This window comes from Vulpes lagopus, chromosome 10 (assembly GCF_018345385.1).
Source record: "Vulpes lagopus strain Blue_001 chromosome 10, ASM1834538v1, whole genome shotgun sequence".
NCBI lineage: Eukaryota > Metazoa > Chordata > Mammalia > Carnivora > Canidae > Vulpes > Vulpes lagopus.
In genome coordinates this window covers 75090824-75110353 of record NC_054833.1, presented here as the reverse complement: position 1 = coordinate 75110353, position 19530 = coordinate 75090824, and the positions used below count along the sequence as shown (strand labels likewise).

General features: G+C 38.4%; 1 protein-coding gene across 9 annotated transcripts in view; it reads left to right on the top strand.

The window, feature by feature from the left end:
* NFIA (nuclear factor I A) overlaps nucleotides 1-19530 on the top strand; it is a 375352-nt gene that overhangs the window by 191026 nt on the left and 164796 nt on the right. For all 9 annotated transcript variants that reach the window (XM_041771086.1, XM_041771087.1, XM_041771085.1 and 6 more), the window contains exon 3: nucleotides 3363-3428. In XM_041771086.1, the coding sequence (XP_041627020.1) occupies nucleotides 3363-3428 (66 nt within the window). The remainder of the gene's footprint in view (nucleotides 1-3362; nucleotides 3429-19530) is intronic.

The following is a 19530-nucleotide window of genomic DNA, read 5'->3' as shown; positions in this document are numbered from 1 at the left end:
GGGTAGAAATTAATTTGCAATTCTGGTCGGCTCCATGCTTAACAGCATAGGTGACCATTTGCAATTACTGGGAAAGTGTCCATGCATCCTCAGTGTAGAATAAAGCCCTGGGGAGTGCCTGGGGTGGCTCAGTCTGCCTTTACCTCAGGTCATGATCCCAGGGTCCTGGGATCAAGCCCTGCATTGGGCTCTCTGCTCAGCAGGGAGCTGCTTCTCCCTCTCTTCCCTGTTTGTGCTATCTCAATTGCACAAAAAGGAAAAAAGAATATAGCTACGGGACAGGGCAGTTCTGTTCCTTGTTGGTTCAAAAAAGAAAGGTATTAAACTGCCTGGGGTTGAAAGTAACTGCTGAAATTTTTGGATCATTTAAATTTTCTTGTAGATTTTTGGCTCTGCCTATTCCTTACCAGGATAGTGTGTTTTAGTATGCTGTCCTCGGTGGACAGCAGTGTCTCTAGCTTTTGAAAAAAACTGGAGAAATTAAATTCTGTTTCCCGTTTGGCTAGATGCCTCCCCCAGTGTGTGTATCTGAGCTTTCAGAAGAGCGCTGCGGCCCCTTTCACACCAACTCTGAGTCTTTTCTTGCCTCTCCGTTTATTTGCTGCTTTTTCTCCTTCTGTAGCTTGGAATTTTAAACTTTGAACACACCTGCAGGCATCTCTTGTTGCTGTTCAAGTTTTCTATAATCATGTCATATTTCAATGAAGATAGGATGGTGAACCAAGTGGAAAGGAAAAGTAAAAAGAAGTAGTCCACTTTCATATTATTAAAAACATTTTTTAATCTCATTATCCTTCTTGTTTTAAATCAGCAGATAAATATCAGAAAAATAATTGGCCTTTGTATATTTGAATCAATTGAGATGAAAAATGTTCTTCTGTTTGTTCAAAGTGATTAATCCTAAGGATATATCTAGAAGAGCATCGGCAAAGCTATCATATTTCCACCAGTTAGGTTTGCTGGTATTACTGCAACAACATAAGTGTTCTGTTTGGCAGAATTTTATGCATCCTTTTTGGAATGAGATCAGAAAGAATTTTAACTTTCCCTGAAACAAAATTATGTATTTTTAAATTTTTAATTATAAATATTAATGGTTTAACATTTTCTTGGACAAAAATAATAAAGGTATGCCTTGGGATCCCTGGGTGGCGCAGCGGTTTGGCGCCTGCCTTTGGCCCAGGGCGCGATCCTGGAGACCCGGGATCGAATCCCACATCGGGCTCCCGGTGCATGGAGCCTGCTTCTCCTTCCGCCTGTGTCTCTGCCTCTCTCTCTCTCTCTGTGACTATCATAAATAAATAAATAAATAAATAAATAAAAAAGATTTAATAAAAAAAAAATAAATAAAAAAAAAAATAAAGGTATGCCTTTCTCCTAAAATGATGTTGAAATAGTTCTCAGACTAGTTTATAATTTTAATGGCAAAATTGTAGGATATTTTTTTAGAAAAAGAGGAGGTAGTCCTACTTTTTCATTATTCCCTACAAAATTAGTATTAGTTTATGGGGTTAAAAAGTCAAATATGGTCCAATATAACTTTGCAGTTCCAATTTTCAGTGCAGCCTCCATATTTCATTTCAGGGATCATCCTAAAGGATTTATCTCAAGTTTTTTTTGACCTGTCATGCTTTTATGTTTTCACTATGACAATTGTTACAAAATGATAAAGGCTATCATGTTGCCAGACTTAAATAAAAATTCACACTTCACGTCTTTTGTTATTTGTTCCTTTGGATCAGCATAGATTTTTTTGTTGTAGTCACCAGGTTAAGATCATCTGAAAACTTAAAGATAGACATTTTCCTAATAGTACTTCCCTATAATTAAAACCCTCATTTGCTTAAAAGCAGGGAGCCTTTCTAAAGTAATAAATTAGCATTTCTCGACCTAGGGTCACTAGGAGTGCTACTTCTTTTTGCAAATATCTCCAAGAAAGAGAATAGTAATGCTATACCTCTGTTGAAATAGAAGTAACATTTTCAGTTTAATCACAGTTAAGTATCATGACCTTTTGATCTTGCACTGAACTTCTTGCTAAAATGTGGTCAAATTTTAGACAGCCGATTCTAACCCTGTATAGCCAAGGTAAAATTATTAACCATACTTTCCATAGATATAGAACTTTTTCTTTCTTTTTTTTTTTAAAAGTTTATTTTGTTTTTATTTATGATAGTCACAGAGAGAGAGAGAGATGCAGAGACATAGGCAGAGGGAGAAGCAGGCTCCATGCACCGGAGCCCGACGTGGGACTCGATCCCGGGTCTCCAGGATTGCGTCCTGGGCCAAAGGCAGGCGCCAAACCGCTGCGCCACCCAGGGATCCCTACAGACCTTTTTCTAAAAAAATATTTTGTTTTTAAATAATGTTCTATACTGTTTCAAAGTCTCCGACTGTTTCAAGCACAAAAATTTACCCTTGAAATATTTTGCCTGATTTTTGTTTCCTCCCTCCAAAAAATGTCTAAGTATGTTTACTTCTAATTCTGTGAAATTCTTTTCTTTTGCTCTAACTTAATTTTATCTCATTTTTAAAATTAAATGTTATTTTGTAAAAAAAAAAAAATCCCATTTAGAAATTAACTGAATTAATTGTTTTAGTTTGAAAATAATTGTGGTTTTTGGTTTTTGGTTTTATATATAAATGGAGTCCTGTGAAGGTGTGCAAGAACCTGTTTTTTGCAAACAAGTCCTCTTAGGAGCTCCCAAGGACATCAGTACAAGAGGAAAACTGTACTTATAAAGTGGAGGAAACATGGCCCCTTCAGAAAGATGCCTTGGAGTTATCCTGTGATTTCAAGTAAATGCGCTAGAATATTAGGACTCTTGTATTTGGTGGTGTTAGTCTGCATGGTGTGTTGCTGTAGCACAGAGCTAAATATCAACAGAACTTGTTACTGTTGTTTGAGTTGCTTTTTATATACCAGCTTCAAAATATGTTTTGACACTTTATTATGTTCTGAATCAAGCTTCAGATGTGTGTAATGAAGGATGAAGTCTTTATCAGACTCTAGTGTATAAATAATGGAGAAGAGCAGTTTAGAAATGGTTTCTCTGTAAGAAAATAGTTTCTGAAGAGTTTCAAGTTATGATCCTGGCTCAAGCCAGACGCTACTGCTGAAGGCATATCCAGAATGGAGCATCTTCTCTAGAGGCACAGGCTGCTCTTGCTGCTTTTCTCTCTCCTTTTTTTTTACCTTCCTCCCTTCCCCCACTCCCCTCCTCCCACCTCATTCATCCTGTCATTTCTATAACATCCTCATTCCTAGTTTACATGCTGAACCTTTTGAGAAAGTCTGGCACCTCTGATCCACTTTCCCTCACAGACCCTGTAATTTTTGGCTGTATTTTTATGTTTTTCAGATTCAAGTCAATCTGAAAGTCCCAGCCAGCCAAGTGATGCTGACATTAAGGACCAGCCAGAAAATGGTAAGTTTGGTTGGGGACTCTAGCTGCTGCTCTCAGAGTCCAGCAGTGGCCAGGAGCCAAACAAGCACAAGGGTTTTTAAAGTCTGCCCTGTGGGCAGCTCACAGTAGGAACAACTTCGATGACTCAAGGAGTTCTCTGGATCATTCTAGCAGTCAAGCCCTTCTCCACCCCCGCTCCCAAACATCATCAAGAGAACTTTAGTTCCCAAGAACATGGATGACTCTGGGAGGTAGGGTTGGTTTACCAAATCAGAATCTTTTGCAGCACAAGGGAGGAGGCACTGCCTCTCTTGTTTCATTTCTCCGTTCCTTCTAAGGTGACAAATGCCCCTCGACCTTCTTCGCTGGTGATTTAAGGATACTGACTGATAAATATTTTTGTGGCCTTTCACAGCTCAACCCTTTCCTAATTGCTTTCATAAAATGAACTCTGCCTTTGAAGGATTTTCCACTTTCAGTTGTCTGAAATAAAACAGTAAAGGTACCTGACAGTATTACCTTCCTAAATTATGTAATTATATAAACTTTCTGTCTCAGAAACTTGATTAACATAGAATGCATGTTTTATATACAAAATAATAGTATCCAGTAAAATACTAGCTCTGCGGTATGCACTCCAAGTACAAAACAGATTGTTATAGGTTGAAATTTAAGATTGAGTAAAACTATCAGTTTCAGAAAAAACTGAGAAGTGAATTTGCAGTCCCTATCATATACTAAACATTGTACTGTGCTTTTTTTACTGTGTACCTTCATGCATATCATCTCATGAAATTCCAGAGTGTTCTTCCTCAGTGATACAATGAAAGACTCTAATTGGGAGGCTTGACCTTGAGGGCCCTGTGAAGGGCATATAGCATCATGGTTAAAATTTTGAGTTGTAGCATCAACCTGCTTTCAAATTCTGCCTCTGCTATTTCTTACCTTTGTAATATTGAATAGGTTATTTAACCTCTCAGGGTATAAAATTACTCCTCATCTTTAAAATAGTATGGTCATAATATACTACTAATAGCCTACCTGTTGAAGAGCTAAATAAAATGCACATATTCATATAGTTTATTAAAAAAATTATTGACTCCTCAATGTTACTACTTATTTTTCTTGTCAGTATCATCCGTACCATATTGGTTTTTCATTTACTTAGAATGACCTCATTCCTTTGGTCACTCTTTTATTGTTCTATACATTTTTCCGTTTTGATCTCCATCTGATCTTTTGGAAAAGATAAGGTAAACTGAATTCTGTCAGTATCATGGGATGGAGGATTTTTACCACATGAGATACCCTCTCACTAATTTTTTTGAGGATCTGTTTCATTTTCCAAGCCTGGGAAATTCTTGATAGCATTGCTGGATTCTGACATCAAATATGGACTCTGGCTGTCCCTCTTCTTTTCTGGTGTTTCAGTGGTAGTTTCCTTATCAAAGTTGTCTCTTCAAAGCAAGCATAAGGAAGGAGAGACCCCCGAAGTCTTGTTTTTAGTGACATTAACAGCTACATCTTATTTTTTGTTGACATTTTTAAAGGGATACTTATACATTAGTTTCATCCTCTGTTTCCATCTGGTATCTGATCCATAAGGAATCACTTACCAGTGATACCTTAAATGTTTCATTTTTCTAGATTATACTTAAATATAACCTGCCTGAAGTTGTGTCCAGAGATACTCATTTTATTCTCAATTCATTTTTAAAAATTTGTGGGCTGTCCGGGTATGTGGTTCGCATACTTGGGTCTGGCTGCCCCTTTCACAGACCTGCAATTCATCTGTCTTCATAAAATGGCCGACAAGCTGTTCACATGCAAATATAAATTGAGAGCATGAGAGGCCTGGCATGCCTTTCTGGAGCTGTCTGTAATACCGATATTGTGCGTTTCCCATTCCAAAAAGCAACCAGGATCGAGCCTGGATTTTTCGGCCAAAGGCACAGAAATATTAGCCAAGTTCATATTAACCCCAGATTACTTGGGGCTACTTCAAGGATTCACGATACCATTTGGGGGTTGGGGGGAGGGAATAGGGGAGGATTGTGTGAGTTCAAAGAAAGCATTAATATCTGGGAGAGAAAGTAGTAAGTTCCTCTGTTTCAAATTTCTGTTTATTTCAAAGAAAAAGAAGTAGAGGCTGCTTTGTCTTGGATGACTCCAGTTGAAGCTTAGCCTAGAGGAATGGCAGCCTACTCAGTTTCCTCTACCTGCCTTTTGTCAATCTCAGATGAAGTGATTGAAGGAAACATGATTTTACCCCTTTTCTAAAGACATATAATCCCTAAAGAAAAATAAACGAAGAGTTCAGGACCAGGTACTTACACCCATTAGAAAACCTTCCAGTGTCACTTTGACCAAGAGTGATTTTCTTTTTCATTACCCAGGTTATGAACAATGAGCTCCTGAAGGGTTTTCGTTTGTTTCATTGTTGTTTTTAAAAAGGCAACTCTCATAAACATAGCAACCAACCTCTGAGAACTTTTGGAATCTTGGTGGGTGAAGAAGTGACAGACTCTGGTCTTCAAATAAAGTGGGAATGCATTACATCTTCTTTATGTATATATGCGAGGGGAAATCATATTCTTTTTATCCTAGCTCTTGAAGAGAAAGGTAATGGGAAACGAATGGTATTTTCCTAGTAAACCATGGAGAATGAATAGACAAATGGTAACATGCCGTTTCATCCAAAACCATAAACTAGGCCATGTAACTTTACCTAAAGTGGATGCAGCTGTTTCTTCCCTGTCCAACTAGTCTGGCTTTTTTCTGTGGAATTTTTGCTTTCTTTTCTTGTACTCCCTTAAGACCCAACTGTAAAAGAAAACAAATCTTTGTCCAATTAGAGTATTAGATGGGAATCTTGAAGGAATTATTTGAAGCCCAGAGATAAAATATCAGAATCTCTGAAACTCAAAATTGGCATAGTGTAATGATGAAAAACTCTGCCTCTCAAGTCAGACAGACCCACCTTTAGATGAAATAATGGCTGGGTGACTTTGAATAACCTATTGTCCCAATCTCAGTTTTCTTATCAGTGAAGTAGCAATACTAAAAGAGCATACTTCGTATTAAAAGGGAGACTATTCTATACATGAAACAGCAACATGTCTGGTTCATGGTAAGGACTCAAAAAAAAGCTTATATCTGTAAAGTGCATACATATTGGAGAGGCCAAAAGCTGGGAGATTTGGAATGGAAAGGGGTTTGGTGTATGTCAGAAATAAACCAAGACTTTTAGAGACATCTTTTGTCGGTACCTGTTCTGTTCTGAAATGTCAGACATAAGTCTCTTTAAATCTGTCCATAATCCCCACAGTGCCACATCTAGTTTATTATGTAGACTATTATTCTTCACATTCTGTTCCCCTCCTAGCAGTTGACTACCACAAAAATGATTCAGAGTTGTCAGAACCTTCAGAATGAGCACTCCCAGAGAAGGCCATTCTGGAAAGAAGGGACCCCACCTAGATGGCTTTAATTTTAGCAGTCTTTCCTTGGCAAAACCAACTAGAATCTGGCTTATTAAAACCTATAAGCTGATTAAGGGTCAGTTTCATGACCAGTTCCTTTTAAAACAATATGGCAGAGCATATTTCTCTGTGACTTGAACTGAGCAGGTACCTGGTATTTATCTGCTTAATGAGTAGAATTAATAAGTCGATGAATATGTTCTCATTGTCCCCAATATTTTGTGAATGTCTGCTCACTGTTGATTTACCAAGAGGTTTTTAAAGAAACAAGTATCAAATTTTTTTTAAAAAAACCTGGAAATGCTAAAAATTTAATTTGGGTGTGGGGGGAAAATTGTACATGGGGTCATCGACAGACGTGAACAGACATGCTAGGAAGCCAAGGCCAAAGGCTATGTTAATGTCTATGGTAGATCGAGTTGTACCTCTGCCCCTCCCAAATGAGCAGGTGTGAGCAAAGGTATGAAATACCATCGTGTTAGCTTATGCTTGCTTACCACAGGGGACGAAATTCTGACAAAGTTCTCAGCTCTGGCTGGACTCATGCATTTAATTCTTTTGCATACGGCTGGAACCCCCTTTCTGGCTTTTCAAGACACTCTGAAGGTTATAAGCCTTATTTGTTGGACTTTGACTTAGGATGTCTATTCAAACCACCTTTGTGAATTCCCATGAAGTACTTTGGCTACTGATTGTTAACAGTATTTATGGGACAGAACATTTGAAATGACTGCTTGGTATTTACAGGACCTGTGAACAGTCCTCTAAAGCTTGTGCTTTGTGGTGCATCAGGTCAGTCATTTCTGAGGGAGGGAAAAGCTCATGTGATAACCCTCCTCCTTAATTCAAGTCATGCTTCTGTAGGGCCACAGTGAATCCATGTCTGAGGGAAGCACAGTCCAGCATTGGCGCTCTGAAAGCATATTCCCCGCTGGGCCTCGCTGTGAAAACACCCTTGACTGAAAAAAGAAAATATGGGATTCCCTTGCCAGAAAAAGAAAAGCTGTGTTCACATGTTTTTTCCCCTCTATTTACTCTCTCTTATCACCTGCATAGACTACTATTAATAGGCTCATCTTCATGGTTTTTAAAATGTGATACATAACAGGAAAGCAGAGTTGGTATTTGGATTATTTCCTTTAGGCTTAATCATGTTTGTTCTTCCTCATTTATCTGGTGCTTGCACATATGTTGGTGGCATAAACCCTCAGATGGGCCTTTGCAATCAGTGGAAAGCCATTAATCATGATGCTTGCCCCAGATTTTGAAAATTTTCAGCTCTACCTGCCAATTTGAAAATCACCCTGGAGAATTGGTTGAGTATGGCTTTCATGGTCACCAACTTCATTTGTGTCATTTCCATCTTGTATTGCTACACTAGATATTGTTGCTAAATGTTGCTGGATGAACAAGGAATGTACTCCAACCACAGTCATATCTCCCTGGTTATCCATTAACTCATTTCTGTGAGTATTTTGAATATTTAATACTTATGAAATAACTTTCAAAGCTACTGACCTGTAGGATCCACTTTGTAATTTGAGGGTGAGATAAGAGAACTGTAAATTTCTATTTCTCTTATGGATAAACATTCTTTTATTTGATAATGTGCTCTTAAAACATTGGAGGCCCTATGCTTTAACTTTTTTCCCATCTCCTCAAAAATATAGTAGGTATATTGCAATGTTATAATATTAATAATACACGATGGAAAGGCAAAAGAAAATTCATAATTCCAAATTCTAAGAATTGTCCGTTACTTATTGCTGGATGCACTGCCCATTTTAGGAACAGTTTTGATTAGTGCGTCATTTTTGTTGGGTCGTTTTAGGAATTTTTGAGGTAATGCAGCCCTATAATTTGCAATTTACTGGGAAGGCAGGAGCACTCTAGTGCCATTGACTTATAAATACAATTTATCAATATTTCATAATTTGCATGAGTTTCTCTTACAATTACCTAGCAACAGTCATTCTCCACAGTGCTCTTTCAAAAAAATGCCACAGGGACAGACACAGCAGAGTGACCACCAGAATAGCAGCAATAACAGTAATGATCAATATTCTAAACTATGTAAAGGTCCCAACTTAGGGAGACATTCAAAACTAAATGCCTTCTGGTTTCCAGATCTGTATAATTAAATTCTGGCTGATGAATTTTCAGCAATGCGATTAAGTTGGACTCTCTCCTTTAAGAAACTAGAGAACCAGAATTTGGTTTGAACCTAAAAATGTCAATCTGAGACCAGGTAAATTGTGCTTTCTTAAATATTGTTAGCAGATGTGACCCATCATTATTTGCAGAGGCTCTTTAGAAATGCCTCTAGAGAAAGGAAATTCTTGGATCTTGTGTTTTGAAAGATGAGGTACCAGGTGAGGCTGCAGGGTTTCCCCGGCATGCGTATTGCAGTGCAGTGTATGTTGAGCTCTACCCCAGGACCCAGTGTCATTAAGGAGCTTTTTCAACTGAAAAATAGGGAGGAAATTTGTAGTCATTTTTAAAAAGTAGTTTTACCTCACACATTATGGGTATTTTATTGTCTACATACAGAGGATAACTAGCTGAATAGACTTTAAGTGGTTGGCTAGTAGCCAAAATAGGGAGTGTTTTAGACTCATGCTCCTTGATGTCTAAATTCTAAAATGGACTGGATGGGTGGTCTAGTTCAGACATCTTCCCTCCTCCACCTCCCCCCACTTCCCTCCCTGACCATCCCTCACACACAGTTAGTTACAGAGGAAAGAAAGAAGTAGTAAAGGGATTTTTTTCCGGTCCTCAAATTTATTTGTGCCTATAACTCTTGACCTAGAAGACATGACCATGTGAATGCCTATTGGGTATAACATTCTAAATAGGAAAGCATTTTTAGGTGTCGATTTGTAATTTATATGGGATCACGTAAATCTATCTGTAGATCTTGATTCCAAAAATATGAAGCAATACAATTCATGTAGTATTTGAATTGGGCTCAGAAAAGAAACCAAATGAGGAGCCGTCATCAAATCACAGTGTGGTAGAAGGTACACCTGGTGTTTATCTGCAGCTCCATCTGCTATTGTTCTGTTTTCTCTGTGATCTGAGCCTGAACAACTCTGATAGGACCCTTTGACAGAGAAGGACCTTAGAAGGACCTGCAGGATACTTTTAATGGTCCCTTTAGGATACCTTTCCATCAATTAAAAATCAGCCCAGTGAGATATCAGGGAGGCTAGTTTGGGTCAGGAATAGTGAATGAGCTTTCCTTGCCACAAATAATAGGGTCTGATTTGACACTTGAGTGTGAATTTGTTGATTTAAAGCCTGTATATATTTTTGGGAAGGAATTATCCATTTGTGGGTAATATTAGAAAACTGAATATAATATAAATAATTTATTTGGGGATTTGGAGTCACTAATCCAGATTGATTAGTTGTCTGCTACAAAAATTCATGTGGCCACAAGGATTTTTGGCACCTTTTCTCCCTACAGCTTCCCCATTCTTTTTCTCTTCTTCGGGTTTTACTCAGCTCCAGGCAACTCTGTTCCCTTGGCATTAGCTTGTCGTTAAGGAAATCTACTGGGATAGCTCAAATAGAGGTGGGGGGAGGATAATATTTACTGCCGATTACTCTGCCCCATCTCACTTGTTCACTTATGTACCTGGTTGATTTTAACCCAAAGGCAACAAGGGGGTCTCATATGCCTTATTCGCAGGTATCATATGGTGTATATCCAAAGAGAGAAATGGAAAGGATGTTGTGGAAAGGCCCAGCAAAGTAAAAATAGGCTTCCAACAATCTCCAAGTCATTGTTTTCTTAGATCTCTGTAGGTATTTTGCAGCCAGAGAGCTGCTCAATAAGCAGCATTTGTAAACTCAAGAGATGAGAAAGGAGAAACTGAATCACAGCTTCCGAATAGGTCAAATCAGTAAGGGAGAGTTGCCATTATAAGTCTGACATTGAGCATCTCTTAAGAGAAAATCAGTTGTCCAAGTCACTTAAAGACTTTGTTCCTCAGTTTTCTCATAAGTAATTCAACAGATAGTTATTAAGAATCTGCTGGGTACATTGGTCAATGTACTTAGATGCATTGAGGGAATACAACCATGGACCAGACATCTTGTTCTTGAAAACCTGATAGTCTAGTAAGGGGGAAAAGGCTTAATTTGTCTCTCCACTCAACAAATATTTAGCTAGTACATCTTAAGAACCGGGCACTGCACTGAGCAAAGCTTGCCTTCTGGGGGGGGGGGCGGGGGGAACAGACAGTGAACTAACTAATAATACGTATGTCATGTGCCCAGTGATATTAAATATTACAAAGAAAAATGGGGACAGATAAGGGGTTGAACAGTGGAGGGTATGGGTGCTATTTTACATAGCATGGATGGGGATCAGCTTTTCTATCTGTTGACATTTGAGTTCAGACCTGAAGAAGGTAAAGAAGAGAACTATGCAGACATTATGGACTTTGATTCTTAAAGGAGAGATCAGTAAGTGTAAAGGCTTTCAGGGATGTGGGAGGAACAGTAACCAGTGTGTGGCTTTAGGGGCATGAATGAAGGAGAGAGTGATTGGAAATGGGGATAGCAGGAAACAAAATTGTATCAGACCTTCTAGGCCAGGGAAAGGACCTGGCAGCTCCTTGGTAAGCTGTGTTATGGTCTATAGAGCTTTGCACATTCCAACTCCATTCATTTCTTGATATAGTAAATATATCCTGAGCCCCTACCATATACAAGATACTTAATGTTTAGTGACGAGCAAAGCAAGCATAGAGTATAGTGCAGAGCTATAGACAAAGACCTGATTTGTAACATTGCCAGAGAGAGAGACAGAAAGAGAGAGAGAGAGACTCTCTCATCTACCATGGCAACATCCTTTAGTATCCCCAGAGGGTTTTTTTTTTTTTTTATGCATGTCATACTAAAAGCTGAGTTACTTACATGGGATACTTGACTTCACATACCCACTCATGCAAACGATTCCTTTTTCATTTAATGGAAATCTAAATCTGTGAGCTTCTAGCTTATCCCTTATCTCATGACACCATTTAGAACATAAGCCCCCAGGTCTCAAGTACATTTACCATGAAGCTTCATTTTTCTCCCTACTAGTTACCAGATTCAGCAATAAAAATGGAGGACACCACGTTAAATTTGAACTTCATGTAAATAAACGATGCATAATTTTGTAGTATTAAATGGGATATACTCCTATTTTTAAAAAGTATTTGTTTACTTAAAGTAACTGCTACATTTTATCTGGCAACCAGTCCTAATTGGCCACACAGTCCTGTGTACAGTAGTAACAGCAGCATGGAAAGGTTTGATTAGTCTGTGATAATTTCACTGATCACAAAGGGTCAAACCACTGGAATTTCACCCACTGAAAATGAACCCTGGGAAGAGAACCGCAAAGTTCTAACGAGTTGACTACTTAAATTCCATTCCTCCTGCATCTGCTGGTACCTAGTCCAGTAGTTATCTTGGAACAATAAGCCTCTTGTAAGGCACAGTCAATAGGTACAGTATAGTAGTTGAGAGCCATTCAGCCTATGCAAGTAAATTTGTAAGTTTAATTAGTGGGATAGCAATTGAGTAAGCCATTGGACAGTATGTGAGTCACTTCTTCAGAACAAATGCAGAGGAAGTATACTTTATTACAAGATTTAGTTATTAGCAGATTATTTGCTTCATGAAAGATGGTGAAAGTAGAAAATCGGTCAAATAATGAAGACTGGGAAATTCCACATTCAAAGGTGAGGTAGACAAAAGACAATTCAGATAGACCTGAAAATAGAAGGTGCCATATTTTTCATGTGCTATTTGGGAAACGAAATATATATGTTTTCGTTTGTAATTAAGGACTGTTTTGCTAGGTGTGACAAACCTTGTCAGAATATGTTACAAAAACACAGTGTGATCTTTGAACCCTCCCATTTAAAATAAAGAATAATGTTCACAGATTCAAGGAAAATAGTTTGGAAAATAAAGATTAAACTCTACTGGGCTGTAGAGCCAGATAATGATAAAAAATAATGATTTTTGGTCATAATCATGATAAGAGCTTACATTCATTGTGGACTTCCTGCACGCTGGCTTGTTACTTTGAATCTTTCAGAAAGAATATGCCCTGGCGGAATTATATGTGCATGGATTTATTTGGGGTAAAGCCTATTAAATATAAAGAGAGGGAGCAAGAGTTAACTGGGAGAGCTTTCACAAAACAATACTGACCTGATACCTATGGAAGGAGTTGGGGAAGGAAGGAGGATTGGGTTGGAAGCCTCTCACATATCAGTAAGTTTCTAAGAAAGTTTTGTACAGGAGAGTCTTTGAGCCAAAATCACCTGTTTTAAGAGTTCTATGTCCCATGGGGTGCCTGGGTGGTTCAGTTGATTGTCTGACTCTTGGTTTGAACTCAGTTCACAATCTCAGGGTCGTGAGATTGAGCCCTTCATTGGGCTCAGTGGTGAACATGGAGCCTGCTTGAGCCTATTTCCTTTTCCCTCTGCCCCTTGCACTCTCTCTTTCTCTCCCTGTTTCTCAAAAAAAAAAAAAAAAAAGAGAGAGAAAAAGTTGTGTGTCCCACTGGATTGGGTCCACATTAGTATTTTCCCCCTTAGTCATTGGCTGGAATATCCTGGAGGAAGGATGGCCTTTGAACAGAGGAATGGCAGCTGGGGTTATCAGGCAGTTATGCTCCTTGTAGCAAGTGATCTGATGGCTCATTTTCATGGCCACCACAGCAAAGCACCCTGCTAGGATTTCTCTTCTCCTTATTTAATCCTAATACAACCTTACAGAAAGAGGTACGATTAGCATGCCCATTTTACATATGAGGAAACTGAGACACAGAATTTAAATAGTTTGTCCACCATCCAGAAGGTGGAAAGTGTACTCAAGCTTACTCTAACTCCAGGGTCTAATTGCTTAATCATGACATTGTGTTATAGAAAGAACAGTATTCAGCTTCTGGTTCCATATCTTATTGATTATGTGAATTTGAGCAAGTAATTTGAACTCTTGGACTTATGTTTCCTCATTTATAAGGTGGGATGTTATCACCTTCCCAGGAAATGTGTTTTTGTCACTGTTTTGTTTTGAGCTTAAACAATGTTAGTTCCTTTTCCTTCCTCATGTTTTTCTCTCATCTGGGATTGTCATCTCTTCCTTTATTCCTTATCTCATCCTCCCAGGTATCTGCCTCAGCCTTGCTCAGGCTCCCACAGGTTTAACTATGTCCTCAGAACTAACAGGACTGTTTCTGTACAGATTTTATATATGGATGTATGTTGGTATGTAAAGCACCTAGAACTTGCGGTGATCGGTGGTAGATAGTCAATCACGTATAGCCCGTCTTCTCTTTCACCTGCCTCATTGCCTCATAGATAGGAGCCATATTGCCAGAGGGGCAATCCAGAACACATTTTTTTTTCTTGCTTTAGATATTTGATGGGCAAAATTACATTCTTGTTTTTCTTCTGAACATTCTTTACTCTCTTACCCTACAATCTCAAGTATTATGAGTACTTGATTTTTTATTGGTTTTCAACAGTGGACTGAATTTTCACTTGATTTTTCTGCTGGAGACAGAGAGTATCAAATGAGATGAGCTGTGAGATATTTATACCAGATGCCATTAAGTTTGTCGAATGGCATAAAACAATTATGATTGCCAATAAATTTGAAGGTATAGCAGTGACAAAAGAGGTACGAATGTATTTATTGAAAACATAAAATGTTATTTCTGTTCCCCGTTGTTGGTGAAGTGCAATCGAAACTTGTACCTCATCCCTTTGATTTTAGATTTTTGAATTATTTAAAAGAATCGGTTAATTCTCCAATTCAAGTGAGTAAGACCAAGTTCATTAGGATATCTGACTCCTAGCATGTCCCACATTCACAGATCATGTTAACTCCATGGAGAGGTTTATCTTCTCTTAAAATTGCAAATGCTGCCCAAACTGAAAGCTTTTCCATTAAATGCATTCTTGCAGCTTTGGACTATAAGTAAGATCCTTAACGACAGAGAGGGGGACAATGAAGTACCTTGTTGTCAGAGCATCAGCCAGTTAGTTCTAAAAGTAGCAGTGTTTAGAACATGCATGTCCTTTGAGTTCTAGCAGATTTGCAAATTGGTATTATGAAATAACATATAGGTAAACTCAGCACACACTAACACACTCTTTTGACCAATGGTTGCCAACTGGTGGTTCCCAAAGGGGGTGAAAAGAAAAATCTTAAAAGAAATTATGCGTTTTCCTCCTAGAAAAAGCTACACAGGCTGAAGATTTTTGTTTTTGACTCCATTTATGAACTCACTGGTTATCTTAACACTTACAGAGATTTATAGTTTGGATTCATTAGGTAAAAGGTGGGGGAGAGATGAATTATCCATTATTTAATGAAGGTGGCAAATTAAATACTTTGAGAAATAGGCTCCATGATAGGAAAATATTACAAGATATCCTTAGTAGAGAAAAGATACAGAAGCCTCAACTACGGACCAGTGGTTGAATAATAATAGCCTTTAAGTTTCTCTTAATGGAAGGAAAGAGAAGATAAAAGCAGGTTCCAGTAAGACTCAGACAAGACTGGTTGTGGCCATAAGCTGTCTAGCATCTCTATATTTTTTCCTTCCACTCATTTTTTCCACTAGATATTGCTGAATTCAATTCTACCTGAGCAGAATTGATAGTGAAGGTCAATGGTGAAAGCAGCTCAAAATAGGAGACTGAGGCAGCACTTCTCTACATAAATTGATCAGGAAAGCATACTTTTGGAATACAAGATCTAAAGAAAGTTTGGGCAGCCTGGTCATACATAATTGTGTAGAATATTTGAGTTCTAGGCTCAGATCTCTCTCTGTATAGATTCTTTCTGTGCGTCAATTGGAGAGGCAAGAGAACTGACCATAGTTGTATAATATTACATACTAGAAACTTTAAATCATTTGGATATGTTATCTTAATTTGGCATAATAGTTCTGAGAAGATGAGGAAAATGAGATTCAGGGATGTTGAGGCACAAATCCATGGTCAGCAGTAAGTGAGCAGTAAGTGAGTGGCAGAGGAGGTGCTACTTCATTTTCCCAATTAGACTTTGAGACTCAACAGAAATAATGGGTAGGGAGGTGCTCTGAAATGTTTTGGAGCAACTATAATAATCTCCAGTAACTTGTATCATAAGATTTTCAGTGTATCTTCTATCTGTCCTGTTCCCTCTTCCCAGGGAAATTACAACCCTGAGGTTAGGAAATGACAACGGTGATGTCACACTTGTGGTGGTAGTGATGGCAGTTAACTAGTTAAAACTAGATGATCTCCCAGTCTTTTCAACTGAATACTGGCACCTGAAAACAGTGATATGTCAGAGTGTGCTGAAAGTGAAGCGAGTAAGAGTGGGTGTGCAGTTATTCTGCATTTTGCTAGGGATACCTCGTGTACTATGGGCAACATGTCACCATCTGACGTATGTACCAAATGAGGAACATGGCATTATTAATAACTAATTCATTGTTATTTTTTAGAGGATACAAAATAAATATGAATAGAAGCCATATTATTTTCTTTAAGTCCCCCTAACATGTATTTTGAGGAGACAACTATGTTAACTGTATTCTCCTTGAGGGCAGAAACTAATATTCATGCTGCACTTCATTTTTTTAAAAGTTTTTATTTATTTATTCATGAGAGACACAGAGAGAGAGAGGCAGAGATACAGGCAGAGGGAGAAGCACACTCCATGCAGGGAGCCCAAAGCGCGACTCGATCCCAGGACTCCAGGATCACACCCTGGGCCAGAGGCAGGAGCTCAACCCCTGAGCCACCCTCGTGCTGCACTTCAAACACAATGTCTGGCACTATAAATGTTTTTGGAATGAATGAATGAGTGAGTAAATGGGTGAATGAATAGACCTTGTCCTCAGGAGTTCAGAGTCTTTTGTTTTTAATTGAGATGTGTTTGACATATAACATTGTGTAAGTTTAATTGTATACAACATATTGATTTGATTCATGGCAGTATGATCTCCATCAGCTAACATCTCTACCTCATTATGTAATTATCATGTCTTTGAGTGTTGGGAATGATTAAAATTAGTCTCTAATAACGTTGATAATTCAGTTTTGTCATCTATAATCACTGTACTGTATGCTAGGTCTCTAGGACTTCTTTATCTACTAATTGCAAGTATACATGCTTAAACAGTATCTCTTCTATTCCCCCCCACCCTGGTAACCACCAATTTAGGATTTTAACATCTTTTAAGGGAAAAATAATAGGTAATTATAGGTAATTTCTCCTCTTTCCAGTTCATCTTTGCCCAATCATACTAGTGTTTATTAATATATGTGAGAATCCTTGTGTTAGGCGATGGGGACATAAAGATAAATGAGATTAAGATGCAGTTCTCATTGGGTGCACATTTAAACACAATTTGCCATCAAATGTGATTGTGTTTTTCTGAAGGTATTTCAAGTGTTTGGGGCCCATGATGAAGGTGGTACAAAAGATAAAAAGCTACTCAAGAGGCAGCAATAGTTAAGTTTTAGGTGTTCATAAAAGAGATTTATTGGATATTTAATATAAATATTGAAATGTATGTAGATTTCCAGATGTTACCTATGGTCTCCTTGCCCCTTAGAATTAGCTCGAGACCTCTGTCCCGCACGCTGAAGAAATCTAATGTCTACCACAGGATTTTTGCACATTTTGGAGAGGGCTTTCAGGCTCAAGTCCCCTTCTAGCTGCAGGTTCCTGTATTTGCTGAGTTAATTGAGGCTTCTCCATAGCCTTATCCAGGCCCTGCACCCAGGTGTGGGATTCACCTCTTTCATTATACTTCTATACTACATACATAGAAATTATGGAAGTAGTTGACTTTGGTGAAGTTGTAAGGTGGCAGGGTTGGGGAGGGAGCACTTAGGTTATATCTCAGAACACACAAACCACTTGACATTGATTTTAAACAATTCTGCTCTTAAAAACCACTTAGGCCACGGTGCCACATTACCACAGCAGCCTGTTCTGTCTCCTACCCTCTTCTTTCTGAGCCTCTTTTTGTTCTTGTTAACTTGTAAACACAGAGGAGTTTCACTATCTTGTATTTCCTTCAATTTTGCAAATTTATGTTCTTGGGAGTTCACTTTATCGCTAAAAAAATACCATCGGTGTATTTTCCTAATCAATGAATTCTAGTACTCTTTTTTTTTTAAAAGATTTTATTTATTTATTCATGAGAGACAGAGAGAGAGAGAGAGACAGAAACATAGGCAGAGAGAGAAGCAGGCTACCCTCAGGGAGCCCAATGCGGGACTGGATCCCAGGACCCCCGGATCACAATGTGAGCCAAAGGTAGAAGCAAAGGTAGAAGCAAAAGGTAGAAGCTCAACCACTGAGCCCTAGTACGCTTGGTTAATAAATGGGATTCACTAGCTATGTATGAGAGGGAAAACACAAGGTCCTTGTCAAGCAAAAAGAGCATTAGGCCCATCACATAAGGCTCCGTTTGGCGGAGGCAGAGTGTTTCTGACCAGTGTCTAATACACCAGTTGTATCCTATTTAATTCTTCACTGGCCGGCCATCTAGTGCGCTCTCCTTGGAATGAAGCTTGCTGACTGGTCAACAGAAAAGCATCCAGAAAGGAGATATGGAGACAAAATTAAAATGTGACTTCTTTGGCATCCACCTTTGGAACATAGGCCTTCCCCCACTTTACTCTAATTCAATTGAGTAGATGTTGAGTGGAAACTAATACAGTTAAAAAGAACTTCATGTAATCTCACTAACATTCTTAGAACATGATGCTCAACGTCTTCTGGTCAAGGATATTTGCATTTGCATTTAGAGAATAGTTAGAGCCAGAACTCTGTGAATGCGAAAAGTCCTTGCTCTAAGGATGACATTTCTAAGCTGTCAAAATCTGACGCGCTCAAGGCTAAAACCCAAAATCGCCTTATATTCCGTAAATATTGAAAAGAAAGCTTAGCATGGCACTGGTGAATTTGCTAGCCAAGGTACTAGCCTAGTGGGTTGGAATCAGAGAAAATCCATTTGTTGAGTTTAGATTGTTATAAAAATTCAAGCCTGAGGGACATGGCAAGAGAGTATAATGGGCAGACACAGTCCCACATTTCCCTGTTGGCACTCAGCCACTCTGACACTATTTACGAGTGAAGTTTCATTTGGGGCATAAGCACATTACAGAAATTTCTGTTACTTGACTGTTCTTATCTCTAATTTCTTCATGTTTACTGTGAACTACAGAAATATTCACACCAAATCTTCACATATTCTATTCACTCACTCAATCAACATTTATTTAGCAAACATCTGCTGTATGCCAGACACTGTTCCAGGCATCAGTTACAGGACTGTTGGAGCCCAGAGAAGTTCAGTGATGTGCCCAAAATAACACGATGAGCAGTAGAACTGAGGCCTTTGAGGTCCAGCACTTGTCCTGCCTTTTTTCTCTTATAGTATTACTCTGCTTTTTTTTGCCTTCTTGCTTCTCCTCCCAAAAGAAACCAGAATTGGAAAGCTACTTGAAAGGCTATTGAAACATTTCCTTTAATTTGCCAACAAGTTGTGAAGTTTATTGGCAAGTCATGTATTTAGAATTCCGAATTGAATTATTGCAGTTTTAATATCACAT